This window comes from Trachurus trachurus, assembly GCF_905171665.1.
Source record: "Trachurus trachurus genome assembly, chromosome: 12".
NCBI classification, from domain to species: Eukaryota; Metazoa; Chordata; class Actinopteri; order Carangiformes; family Carangidae; genus Trachurus; species Trachurus trachurus.
The window spans coordinates 25,324,096-25,337,282 of record NC_139908.1 but is presented as its reverse complement, the minus strand read 5'-3'; the positions used below and the strand labels follow the sequence as shown (position 1 = coordinate 25,337,282).

Genomic DNA, 13,187 nt, shown 5'->3' with positions numbered 1-13,187 from the left:
TGCTGCACTTTTGAAACAGTTCCTCTACCTTGAAACGAACGAGGAGTAAGGTCAATGAAGCGTTCGGGGTTTTCGGGAAATCTATATTTTATATGACCAAAGTCGGATATTCTATATGTTTTTTTAGTTTTTACTTTGTTGTGGTTTGCTATTGAGCAAAAGTGCTCATAGATGAATTTTTAAATCCTAAAATTCGCATTTTAAACGATTAAATATGGTAAAGTGAACTGGACGCTGGATGAGGGAGAAACCCCCCGATCTTTACCGTGAGCCCTGAACGCACCCGAAGGAGACGCTACTACTCGCTAGTTAGCTAGCTGGTTAGCAACTGCGCAAAGATGCAACTGGCTCTAAGTAAAACGTTTGGCCAGAAGCCGGTGAAGTTTCAGTTAGAACAAGATGGAGACTTTTACATGGTCGGCTCTGAGGTACGTGCACGTCTATTCATTGACTTTCAGCGCTCAGCTTCCTAATGTTAGCCCCAGTTATCCATTATTCTGGCTAGCTAATGCTAGCACGCTAACGAGTCCCATTGATGGATTCCCAAACTATAAACAAAGAAATAACCCGAAAAGGAAAAGCGTTATAACACGGTGAAGTCAGAACAAGCACCTAACACATGTAAACGGTATTGTGTTTTCAACTAATTAAAGAACAAAAAATAATACAGCGGTGGCTTTTCCCCCCACTAACTTACTGTAGAAAATAAGGAGCAGATGAGATGTGTGTAACATGAAATGTTTTAATGAATGAATGAAAAAATGTATTCATGAATTAAGCTCAAACCACGTTTCATGTTGTAAAAAGAGTGTACCATTACACAACACAGCTCTGTGTGAAAGACTAGAGAAGCTGCAGTGAGTTCAACTAACTTACCGTAGTCTATGAACCTAACCTGCTCAGTGTGTGAGTGTGTGAGTGAAGCTGAGGACACATGAGACACTGATCTGTGTCCTGCTGGGGTTGGCTGCACTGATGACATGTTCCGATCAGTTATTGATCATATTGGAGATGTTGTGAATATTTACTCAGATTAAAAACAGGACTTACATGTGCTTTAATAAAGGAGTTCTAAAGAAGTTCTGGTTGTTGATATAACTTGACCACAGACTGAAATGTAAACATCATTGAAGTGGACTGAACAAAGTGTGATCAGCTGTTGTTGATGCAAATGAAAAACTGTTTCCATCTCAGGATGAGTCAGATCAGAGTTTGTTCAATCCCTCGGGTCATGGGAGGGATTGTATTGTTTAAGTACAAGTCTAACTCCAACTTGTGTAAATCAAATATAATGAATCACAGTACACTTTCAACTTTTTGGCTTGTGACTTATTTTTTAATGAAACGCACAAATTATCAGGATTTTTTAAACTTTCAGCATGTTTGAATCTAGAGGCCAAATATTGATTTTGGACATTCTGCTCTCCAGGTTGGAAACTACTTGCGTATGTTCAGAGGCTCCCTGTATAAAAGATACCCGTCTCTATGGAGGAGGCTGGCGTCAGTGGAGGAGAGGAAGAAAATTGTTGCATCATCACATGGTGAGTGGCTCGTTTCTTCAAACAGTTCACACACACTGCTCCTGGTCTGGATTATAGATAATGTTATTAACAGTCCTAACCTCGCTGCAGCCACCAGTGTTACTCTGCTGAAGGCATCAGAGTGTGAAGAGATCTTCGAGGGTAACGATGAGAAATACAAGGCGGTGTCCATCAGCACAGAGCCGCCAGCTTACCTCAGGTAACTTCTTCTGTTGTTATTAGTTTGTTAATATATAACAGTGTGTAAAAGAGGTTCTTGTCCCTGTCCCTACCAGTGCTCTTCCATAAGTGTCCCAGTGACTCCTACATAAAGAACCAAAGGCCACTCTAACATGTAGTCAGTATTAGTACGACTATGGAGAGGTCCTGATCCTCATTAAGTTTGTATTTGATTTCCTGTAATTGCAGCAAATCCACTATATCCAGGGTTTGACATAACCTATGGCCTGCTGGCCCGGGGCCAGTAAAGGTACATGCAGGGCAAGTTGATTCACTGTAATCACTGTAATCAGCGATTGGTCGGTCACTGGCCTGTACAACGACATGCATCGTGATTCGCTAGAATGCACATGGGAAAATCAAAATGCTTCATGTGATCAGCTGTTTGTTTTTTAGCTTCCTGGAGCTCACTGTTCTGTTAAATGTAAACTGAATGTGAACAGGTTTTCTCCTGCATAGAGAATTTGGTCACAGCGGCCACCGCTAAATTTCTCACCAGCACCAGGTACAACCACCACCACATCATTTTAATCCAATCATTTTTTGGTTGCCGGGCCAGTAAAAATACACAAGGGGCCAGTAAAACTCAAATCTACTGGCCAAGCGGGCCAGTAAGACAAAAATGTTATGTTGGACACTGATATCACTAATCCATGGAACAGATGGAGAATGTTCCTGCCTGTAAATTAATGAAGAAAATAAATATATATGAACGGTCTTCAGGCTGCAGGCCTTTATACAGGCACATCTCAATAAATGGGAATAATGGAAATGTTAATTTATTTCAGTAGTTAAATTCAAATAGTGAAACTTACATTAAATTACATATATTATATCGATTCATTACACACAGACTGGAAAATTTCATGTCTTTATGTCTTTTAATTGTAATGATTATGGCTTACATTTAATGAAAACCTAGAATTTTATATGGTAAAAAAGTTCACTATTGTAACTTAATAGTGTCACACTTTAACCAGCTGATCAACTCCAAACACCTGCAAAGGTTCCTGAGCCTTTAATGGTCTCTTAGTCTGGTTCAGTAGCTCCACTATCATGGAGAAGACGGCTGACCTCCATCATTATTCTACTTCATTCAGATGCATCCGTATGCAGGGTGCGGGGTGTGTGCTCTGTCTCTGGAGACACAGTGAGGTCCAAGATTCTTCCGTCCTTCAGTGGGAGCACACTGGCTGTGTGCAGGTCACTTGGTCCAGAGATTCTCCTCTAAATGAACCTCTGTCACTTGTCTTACATGAAATAAACAGAGCCTCGTTTAGTTTCTCACATCACCCAAACAGTTTTTCATGAATGGGATCACAGCACAAAATCTTTGCCTCTGTTGATCCTAAACTGCTCCCACACTCCAGAGGATACAACAGCTTCTCAAACTGTGGGTTTTTGTTTTTTTTCTCTATCAAGGGAGCAAAAAGCCAAGAGGAGCAGTCAGTGGGTCCCCACGCTGCCCAACAGCTCCCACCACCTCGATGCTGTGCCTTGCTCCACCACCATCAACCGCAACAGGATGGGCCGTGACAAGAAGAGGACATTCCCCCTCTGGTGAGACAGAAAGCTGCTCGGACTCTGTGTCCTGCCAGTGTGCCACAGTAAAGACACATTTGTTTCTTTCAGTACTGACATTTCTATTCCCATCTTCATCCTCACCTGGATCCTCAGTGCTCAGCCGTATCTCAAAGAGCACGTGTTCACATGTAAAGCACTTTGTGTTGCATTTTATGTGTGAAAGGTGCTATAAATAAATACAGTGTCATTAAAAATGTATTTCCAGTACTTCTCACAATATTCCATCATTGTTTCAGCTTCGATGACCACGACCCTGCAGTGATCCATGAGAACGCAGCCCAGACGGAGGCTCTGGTTCCCATCCGTCTGGACATGGAGATCGATGGACAGAAACTGAGAGACGCCTTCACGTGGAACATGAACGGTACACACACACACACACACACGCACACACACGTCAGAGAGCTTCACCCTCATTTCTTTGCTGTGTCTTTTGTCTTTTTTTTAAACTTCTTCTAACACCTTGGTCCCCCAGAGAAACTGATGACCCCGGAGATGTTTGCAGAGATTCTGTGTGATGACCTGGACCTGAACCCTCTGGCCTTTGTTCCCGCCATCGCCTCAGCCATACGTCAGCAGATTGAGTCGTACCCCACTGACAGCATCCTGGAGGAGCAGGCAGACCAGAGAGTCATCATCAAGGTGGGTGCTGCTGAGCACACACAGCAACGATCACCCAGTGGAATCATGGGAAATCACACAAATATACAGGGAAGTGTTCACCCTCCCATATTATCACATTATCTGACTCATTATTCTTATTGCACATTCATCACGCTATGAGATGATAATGGAACGTTACGAGACGGAGTTGTTTTTGAGGTAAATGCAGAGCCGGTGTCGTGCCGAAAAGAGACTGCTTGCCGAAAAACTGCCCCAGACGGGAACACGCATCAGTGGTTTTGCCTCGAAAACAACTCAGTCTCGTAACGTTCCATTATTATCTCATAGCGTGGTGAATGTGCAGGTCACAACTTGTCCACCAGAGTGTTTTGGAGTTGTTGGATTGTGTACTGTATTAGATGAGTTTGATAAGAGAAACCAAGAAATCCCATTAGCCTCTGTAGCGTAGCTCTGAGCAGCTCGCGGCTCTGCTCCGCCAATATAAAAACAGCTTGCACCGACAATTAAAGGTAACAAACCTACTCCTAAAACTATAGGGATTATGGCAATGGGCCAATTTGCCAAAATGTTGAAATATATCTTTAACAAATAGACTTAAGATTCACATCTAGGTTTGTTACGTAAAGCAGTTTTGCTCTTGACTATCTTAAGGCCGACTCTGGTACAATGAATTCTGGATATATTCATTAATTTTCAATATATAAATATAAATAAACTGGCTGAATGAGCTTCAGCTTTGTTTACTTCAGCAGAAAATATGTGTCTTAAGGGCAAATTCAACATTTATGATGTTTTTACTTCAGGAGTGAAACCATAAAAAGAAAAATGCTGACTCTGAAAACTCATCTGCTTCTCACCACCACTCTCTATAATAAATTGTTGTCACAAGTTATGAGCCACATTTTCAATTTTTTCTTTTTTCTCAGCGCAGGTGTCTTTGAGTGATGTTATGTTCTTTGTACATACTGTATACGGTGGATCTAAATATGTGTGTGTGTGTGTGTGTGTGTGTGTGTGTGTGTGTGTGTGTGTCCTCAGCTAAACATCCACGTGGGGAACATCTCCCTGGTGGACCAGTTTGAGTGGGACATGTCGGAGAGAGAGAACTCCCCTGAGTCGTTCGCCCTGAAGCTGTGCTCGGAGCTGGGTCTGGGCGGGGAGTTCGTCACCACCATCGCCTACAGTATCAGAGGTCAGCTCAGCTGGCACCAGAGGACGTACGCCTTCAGGTGACTCACAGCACACACACACACACACACACACACACACACACACACACACACACACACACACACACACACACACAGACACACACACACACAGGACAGATAGAGTCACTGGGTTGACAGGTTCAAAGACTCTGTTCTGCACTAACCCATCTCCGTCATGTCTGTGATCTTTCTTCACTCAGTGAAAACCCACTGCCCACAGTAGAGATCGCCATCCGCAACACAGGCGACGCCGACCAGTGGTGCCCCCTGCTGGAGACTCTCACAGACGCTGAAATGGAGAAGAAGATCCGTGACCAGGACAGAAACACCAGGTGAGATGGTCGCAGCACATGAGCATCTATCTATCTATCTATCTATCTATCTATCTATCTATCTATCTATCTATCTATCTATCTATCTATCTATCTATCTATCTATCTATCTATCTATCTATCTATCTATCTATCTATCTATCTATCTCTGTGTGTCTCAATTCAATTCAAATCAAATGGCTTTATTGGCATGACATACATTATACATATTGCCAAAGCAAGCGTTTGGAATTAAAAATTAATGATCATAACAATTAAGGAAAACAACATCTACAGTATAGTGTTGTGATAACTGTAGAAATAAATGTATAGACGTATGTATGTGTCTCCCTCTCCCCTGGAAACACTTTGTGCTGTGTTGTGAGTACTTACAGCACATGTGTTGTAAGGCTGCAGTGTTTCTCTCTCTCAGTGCCAACACACACATCTGTGTCATGCATTTATATTATTACACATGCTCAGTGCTGTTATATAAAGTTTATTATCATTCATTTACATTAGTTGAAAGAGAAGGTGAGAAACCCTGTATTACTATATGGCTGGCTGTTTGATATGTTAGTCACAACTCAACAAAGCCTGACAAAGACTTGCATGGACTAGTTTTCAAGTTTCCCTATGAGACAGGATGTTTCAGATTTTCACAATAATGCTCAGATGGAAAAAGGCTGTTTTAGATGTTAATTTTTACCATATTGGTTTTTATTTCTGGCTCCATGGGATTAAAAGGTCATCCCTTTGTAGAATTTTGTCTCTGTGACTAAAGTATGAATCGTTGTGTGTCTTCCAGGCGTATGAGGAGACTGGCCAACACCGCTCCGTCCTGGTAGGAAGAGACCTGAAGCTGCACCAGTCCAAGTGTCCTCTGGACTCTCCTGTTGTTCTTTAAGTAAATACACAGAGAGTTGCACACACTTACACACACACTTACACGCACACACGCCATCGACATCATGATCATGTTTCACTCTGCCTGTAGGAGGTCAGTCGACTCCACTCTTAACTGTAGCTGACTGGTGTTATAATGTTACTGTTACTCACACCAGGCGACGTTCACACTACACAACCAGACAGAAACAATGACTGAGTGACTCAGCGATTCTCCATCAACGAGTCTGTGATGTGACACTGATCTGGAGCACGTCTTTGAACCGTCGCCCACGACAACGCCGACAACTGAAGCTTGAATTCCTCAGGCTCACATAACTGAATGATCAGTGGCTGAGTCCCAATTAGATCCTCATCTACTGAACATCCAGGATCAACTGCTGGATTATTAATGAATTCACTGATCAACAGGAAAGTGATTCAAATAGTGAAAAGATGTCGTACAGCTCGTCTCATCTTCTCTGCTGCTGTGGACTCAACATCTGTGTGGGTTGGTCTTGCACAACAAGACGTCACCATGAGCTCTGAGGTGAGACGTACGGTGGCCCTGCAGGCTCAGTTCTCTGCAGCTTAAGAAAACACGTGTAAACAGACAAAACACAAACCAGTTCAGAAAACATCTTCATCAGTTCAACAACAAATGAGCTGCAAATAGTCAACACAAGTGTTTCCAGGCAACACAACACGGTGAGGACTTGGAAACACTTGTGTCGAGCAGGTTTCTGTATTTGGTTGTGTTGTGTGTGTGTGTGTGTCTGTGTATCTTTGTGTGCAGTGTCCTGAGCCTTCAAGGCCACCGTTGTGCTGTGAGTGCTGCATTTTTTTTTCACTTTTTAAAAATGTTATTGTCACAATTCACTGAAACATGATCCGCATGAATCAACAATGAGAATACTGTAGTTGTGAGTTGCAGAACTCGTGTTTAACGGTTTCCAACATTTCTGACCGGAGGTGGACGGTGGGAGGACCAAAGGAACAGAAAACAAAAAGCCTCACTCTGTTAGAGTCACGAGGAACACAACGTGATCACATGGAACAGAGAGGAGGAGAAAAACAAGGGAACAAGATGTGTTACAACCTTTATTCAGGCAGACAGGTTAAATACTGGCTCTGGCTGGGGTCAGGGTAGAGAAGACTTTAAAGGGATAGTTCAACATTTTTGGCAAATTGACCCATTGCCATAATCCTTTTAGTCATAGCAGTAGGTTCATTACCTTTAATTGTCGGTGCAAGCTGTTTTTAGATCGGCGGAGCAGAGCCGCGAGCTGCTCAGAGCTACGCTACGGAGGCTCATGGGATTTCTTGGTTTCCCTCATCAAACTCATCAAATACACAATCCAACAACTCCAAAATGTTACGAGACAGAGTTGTTTTTGTTTTCGAGGCAAATGCAGGGACTGCTTGCCGAAAAACTGCCCCCGATGGGAACGCGCAACAGCGGTTTTGCATGAATTTTCCTCGAAAACAACTCCGTCTCGTAACATTCCGTTATTATCTCATAGCGTGGTGAATGTGCAGGTCGCAACTTGTCCACCAGAGCGTTTTGGAGTTGTTGGATTGTGTATTTGATGAGTTTGATGAGGGAAACCAAGAAATCCCATTAGCCTCCTCCGTAGTGTTGCCCTGAGCAGCTCACGGCTCTGCACTGAAAATAGCTTGCACCGACAATTAAAGGTAACAAACCTACTGCTATGACTATTGGGATTATGGCAATGGGCCAATTTGCCAAAATGGTGAACTATCCCTTTAAATACTCCTTCTGTTTTTGCTCTTTAACGTCTCTTAGCTTCTCTGGGATCAGTTTTTATGTCCAGTACCTCCACATCAACCCCCCGTACGTATCGGGGGCTTTGATAGATGCTGATGAGCCACAGGAGCTGGTTTAGGCTGCGGGGTCCTCAGACTGTGATCCAGATCAGATAGGAGCCTGTGTGGTTTTAGCATGTAGACTGTGTTCTGGTTCTCTGTGGGTGATTTCACATCAGTGGTGCGCACCAGTGTTCATCTGCATGCTAAAACATAGGTAGTTCATACAGTCCCCTGTGCATGAGGGACTAACTGTTCGCACTGTTACCTCTGTTTGCACTGTGCCTCATGTTGCATCAGTGTTAGACTGGAGCCTCTGTTTTTACCGAGTGCTATTGGTTAAGTAAAGGGGGAGGGGTGGGTGGGCTGGGCTGGGCTGGGCTGGGGGGGTTCGACAAGCCGATAAGAACCAACAGTGTCTTTTAAAATGATGATTTTCAACTTGAATATACTCTGTAAACAATGTTACCGTATGTACTGTCGCTTCTTGTTATCTTCTTTTGTAAAATTGCTTTACCTTTATAGTGGACTCGTTTTTTATATGAAAAATAACAATAAAGAAATATGAAGAAAAAAAACCCACTTTTGTTAACCTGTGTCTGATTGTAAGGGAGATTATTGGTTGAGTAATGTGCACATGTAAGAATCTACTGAGGAGCTCTTCTGGTAGAGCACAGACCACGAGAGCTTGGTCCTCACTGCAGCACTGCAGGTTTGATTCTGGCCTGAGAACCTTTGCTGCATGTCCTTCATTCTCTCTTTCCCCAACTCCATACTTTTTTTTGTCTCTCCCATTGTGGCTGAAATAAAAGCAAGGAAAAACAAATAACTTCGAAAAATATTGTCATAAATTCCAGCATATGCAAAATAATTTATGTGGGGAGGAAATGATGTGGTCAGATTTATGACAACTTTATATTGGTCTGTTTTCACTGTCGTGCACAAGTAGCCTACAATAGCACTGCAAAACATGGAGTGCCCTGTGATAAAAGCTCTATCTGAATACCTGGTGAAGTTTCAAAGACAGAACCTCCCAACACAAGAACTGGACACTGTGACAAAGAGAAAACAAAGGAGTCTTACATGTTTGACCCGAACTGCCATCTGCTGCATACCAGCCCGACCACAGCAAGATGACTGCAACATGACTCATGCCCACAAAACACAAGACCAAACCTGGAGGTGATCAGCAACACAAAGCCACCATGTGGTCATACACTTCTATTCTCTTTACATCTCCTCTGTTCTTCTTCACCTCTGACACGGAACTGACTTGAGAAAGTCCTACTCAGCAAAATAATTCTCATGAAAAACTTTATTCATACTCATCATACACGCAAAAGAACTCTCAACTACTTGACACAGCCTGGAAGTTGCTAAATGGCACATTATTTGTTACAACTTCAATTTTTCATTTGGAAAAAATATAATTTTTTACAAGTAAGAAAAGATACACATAAAACTAAAAACTTTTTGTTTACAAGATTTACCACCAAAATTGCAAACCATCAATGACCTGCCGCTTTTTAAGTCCAGCCTTTAAACGTTTTTATTCAGAATGGCTTTTAACATTGAGTGATGCTGTGACATCTTCCTGTTTTAACATGTTTTGAGTTTATTTTTGTTAGGGTTAGGGATTGTGTATTGTCTCGATGTTTGTTTTCTTCTTGCAGTGTTCATAAGTTTTAATTTTTTATGTAAAGCATCATCATTTTAGAATAAACTTTGATTTGAGTTGATTTAACCCACTGGCTGAATATCAGTATCCGGCCCTTAACCTTAGAGGAATGGGACTGAACTCAATGTTACTTTGATGACACCAAAACATGTATCATCCAACTTTGAGTTTGCAACTTCAGATTTCAGATGTCTGACTCCCTAATACTGGGTCAGACCTGATGAAAGCAGATTAGGAATTTGGAGCAAACAGCAACTCAGGTCTAGCTCTGAGTCACCACCACTGATTTCTGTGTTTACACTCACATGTAAACTTCGTTTTTTCTTGCAATGTTAATATTTAGGCCCTTTCCTTTCATGAGTGTTTGCTCCTCTCCAACCCCCTCTTTTTACAAGTGTTTATCATTCTGTAGGCTATGCAAAAAATGACAAACACTCATGAAGTGGAAAGAAGAAGATGCTGTGTCAGCAACAGTCAGAGGCATATTGTTAACCTTTTGACCTTTGACCATCAAAATCAATCAGGTCGTCCTTGGGAGTTAATATTTATGCCAAATGTGAAGAATTTCTATCATGTGTTAACTGAGATATTGTGTACATGACAAGGGGACAGAAATACTTCTCAATTCTCAGAGACAAGGAAAAAAATGGTCCAGAAGTTGATTTTTTGGTTTTATTGTAAACAAAAAAAAAACTTTACAGGTTAATTCACATCAGAGATACATGAAAACAGTTGAATATAAAGGCAAACAGATCCGTACACTCACTGTATGCCAAAGATACATCACAACATCACTGACAGAGTCAAGGCTACACTGGACTGCCACTGCTGCAGACACACACAGTGGATTTAAAGGTCATTGAATGATCAGTGTCCTGCACTGATTAACAGTAACACACTGAATACAAAGTGTAATATTCATTAAAAAAAAAACATACAGTAAGTGAAGTGACTTAAACCCATGGTTCGCATCTGACCATGTTCGGCTGTCGGAAAACTGCAACATGGTTTTTGCTAATGAAGGTACAACAACAATCAGAGAAGTGAAACAAGGCTCTTCAACAGCTAATGAGCACCGTGGTGTGGCTGGATATAAAAAAGCACCAAAGAAATGCAGTGAATAATGACAAGCGCAAATGGTTTGATTGGTGTGATATATGAGGTACTGGCTCACCTACACGCCTACACGACCTTAAATAGCACCTTAAATGTTCTAAGATGTAGAACACGGTTTTATTCAACCAAACGAATCGATCAAAAAGCTGAGTTTCAATATTGACTATTGATTTCATTCTTCTGTCACACGTGATCACCTGCACCACAACAAAGCAAAAAATCAGCACAGCCTTTTTTCTATGTCAGCCCTGTGCCAAGATAACAGTCTATCCGGCGTCATGCTGCCCTGCAATAATTAAGGACCCGTTTCCTGACTTGACTCAAGTCTGTGGTTGAGGTGTATACAGGAGGTTTGTGGGGGAGACCGGATACACAGAGTGCTCCAGGGTCTGCCCTGCATGGTGTTTTTATCCAGAGTGAATGTACAAAGAAAACAGAACAAGCACAAATAAAAAGAGGCCAAAGTGTAGAGCTACGTCAGGCCGATCAGAGGCGAGGTATAGTAACATAACTGCAGAGATGTCAGTCCTGTAACAGCAGATAGTCATCAGGTCAAAATGTGCCTGATGGTGGCGCCATAAGTTGTCCAGTTCATCCTGAGAGGAGCATGAACATGTGTCACCCCCCCACCCCCCACCCCCAAAGCCTCGGCCACAATGCTAACGTATATAAAAAGCCAAGACTGCCAAGAAGACCTCAGGGAATTCCAGCTTTCAGTGCTTTAGCCTGCGCTAATGCTAAAGCTAAACAGCAATAAGGCCTACGTGGCTCCAAGTGGTTCATAAACATCAGACAACTCAAGGCATGAACTTGGTGTGTTTAAAGTTAATGTAATAATTAACTTTGTCAAATAAAAGGATCAGTGATGAAAGTGTGAGTTTTAATGGAAGGTGTAGCCCCACTGAATGAAACAGGAGGACATTAAGAATTAGCACAAGTTGATATCTAACATAAAGGGCCTCAGCACTGGGTGCGCTAATATCATTTTGCAAAGGATTGTAGCTGGCACTACCTTTCACCTGGATGGACCAGTGTTTAAGTTGTAGGCTGAGTTTGACTTTGAACAGAAATAAATTCATCAAAATGGGATCTATTGTAAAATATGTGAATTCTTTACCTCTGAGTTGTAATTCATGTTAAAACAAGGAGATGCACTGATTTTCAGAACATCAAAGTGGTGGTGACAGGGGTGTAATAGGCTACTATCATCAGATTAGAAGCTTGATGATTGTACTGAATTATGATATATGGTACTGTATGGTATGGACTGTTGTTATTAGTGTGGTTCAGAAGTGGACGAGGATGAAGCTGCTGGAGAAGATAGGCTATTGTGTTGGTCAGTTAGTTGATAACCTGGATGCTGTGCCTGGTAAATGTCTCTGTGGGGCTGAAGTGTAGTGTAGTGTGTTTTTTGCGGATTGATTCACAGCTGAACAGTGTGAATGAAATGGTGAATGTTTTCCCGGTAGGATGTAGGGCAGTAATGCAGCACTTAACACTGAACTGTCATGTCATTATATAGCCTATTTAAGTAAAGGATTATTTCTGAAATTCACAAATTTCTATAAGATAACAGTTAAAGCCACTGGAAGAGGACATCAGAATCAGCCAGACTCCCAGTAGGCCTACGTTGTATATGGGCCAGACCTGGACTGAGGACCAAGGCATAGCCTATGTTGTGCGCATGGATTATAAGTTAAGATGCATGTAGCCTCTGTGACGTCACCCACAGGATTCTGAAAAATGATTTTGAAGCTCAGAGTGGGACGTCCCAGCATCACCAGCTGACCAGTACCTGATGCTCTTGAACTCCCAGCTACAAAAACGTTGGTACATGTCAGCTTGTGTATTAATGGACAAGCTGTTAATGGTAACAATATGTGGCAATAACAAAATGTACATGGAGTTATTCTAATACATGCCTCAGCTTTGCTGGTAAACAAGGTTTTGTTTCACTTGTCTCGTCTTCTCTCCCACACATTAAAGGGTACTTGAACCAAGCGTATGAATCCTGCTAGCACTATTGCTAAATATCCTTTCTACATTCATTGGAATTTGGCACCGTAAGGCTTCGCTTCAAACTCTCAACTCACAGGGGTCAGTGCAGCGAGACTGTTCTTCTGAGATCTACAGTGAAGTTACTTTGGGTTGGTTTGAGGACTCATTCGCATCACACACTGACCAAATTATT

At 42.1% G+C, this 13,187-nt stretch overlaps 1 protein-coding gene across 2 annotated transcripts; it reads left to right on the top strand.

Moving 5' to 3' along the window:
- The first annotated feature begins 293 nt into the window (after positions 1-293).
- Positions 294-7,939, top strand: LOC310994898 (SWI/SNF-related matrix-associated actin-dependent regulator of chromatin subfamily B member 1-like). Of its 2 annotated transcripts, XM_083983793.1 has the most exons (9): positions 294-428; positions 1,430-1,541; positions 1,632-1,740; positions 3,183-3,320; positions 3,581-3,708; positions 3,820-3,986; positions 5,007-5,197; positions 5,380-5,511; positions 6,299-7,939. In XM_083983793.1, the coding sequence occupies exons 1-9, from the start codon at positions 339-341 to the stop codon at positions 6,336-6,338; spliced, it is 1,107 nt and encodes a 368-aa protein (XP_083839919.1). In that variant the 5' UTR covers positions 294-338; the 3' UTR covers positions 6,339-7,939. The 2 variants fall into 2 exon arrangements, with proteins under 2 accessions (XP_083839919.1, XP_083839918.1); XM_083983792.1 differs by having other exon boundaries at positions 1,430-1,740.
- Positions 7,940-13,187: the final 5,248 nt, after the last annotated feature.

What these genes read in the sequence shown, in the direction of transcription:
- LOC310994898 (XM_083983792.1), top strand. Translation starts at nt 339, where the DNA reads ATGCAACTGGCTCTAAGTAAAACGTTTGGCCAGAAGCCGGTGAAGTTT. An exon ending in CTTCACGTGGAACATGAACG is followed by an intron (nt 3,709 to 3,819) that starts GTACACACACAC and finishes TTGGTCCCCCAG; the next exon opens with AGAAACTGATGACCCCGGAG. An exon ending in GACCAGGACAGAAACACCAG is followed by an intron (nt 5,512 to 6,298) that starts GTGAGATGGTCG and finishes TGTGTCTTCCAG; the next exon opens with GCGTATGAGGAGACTGGCCA.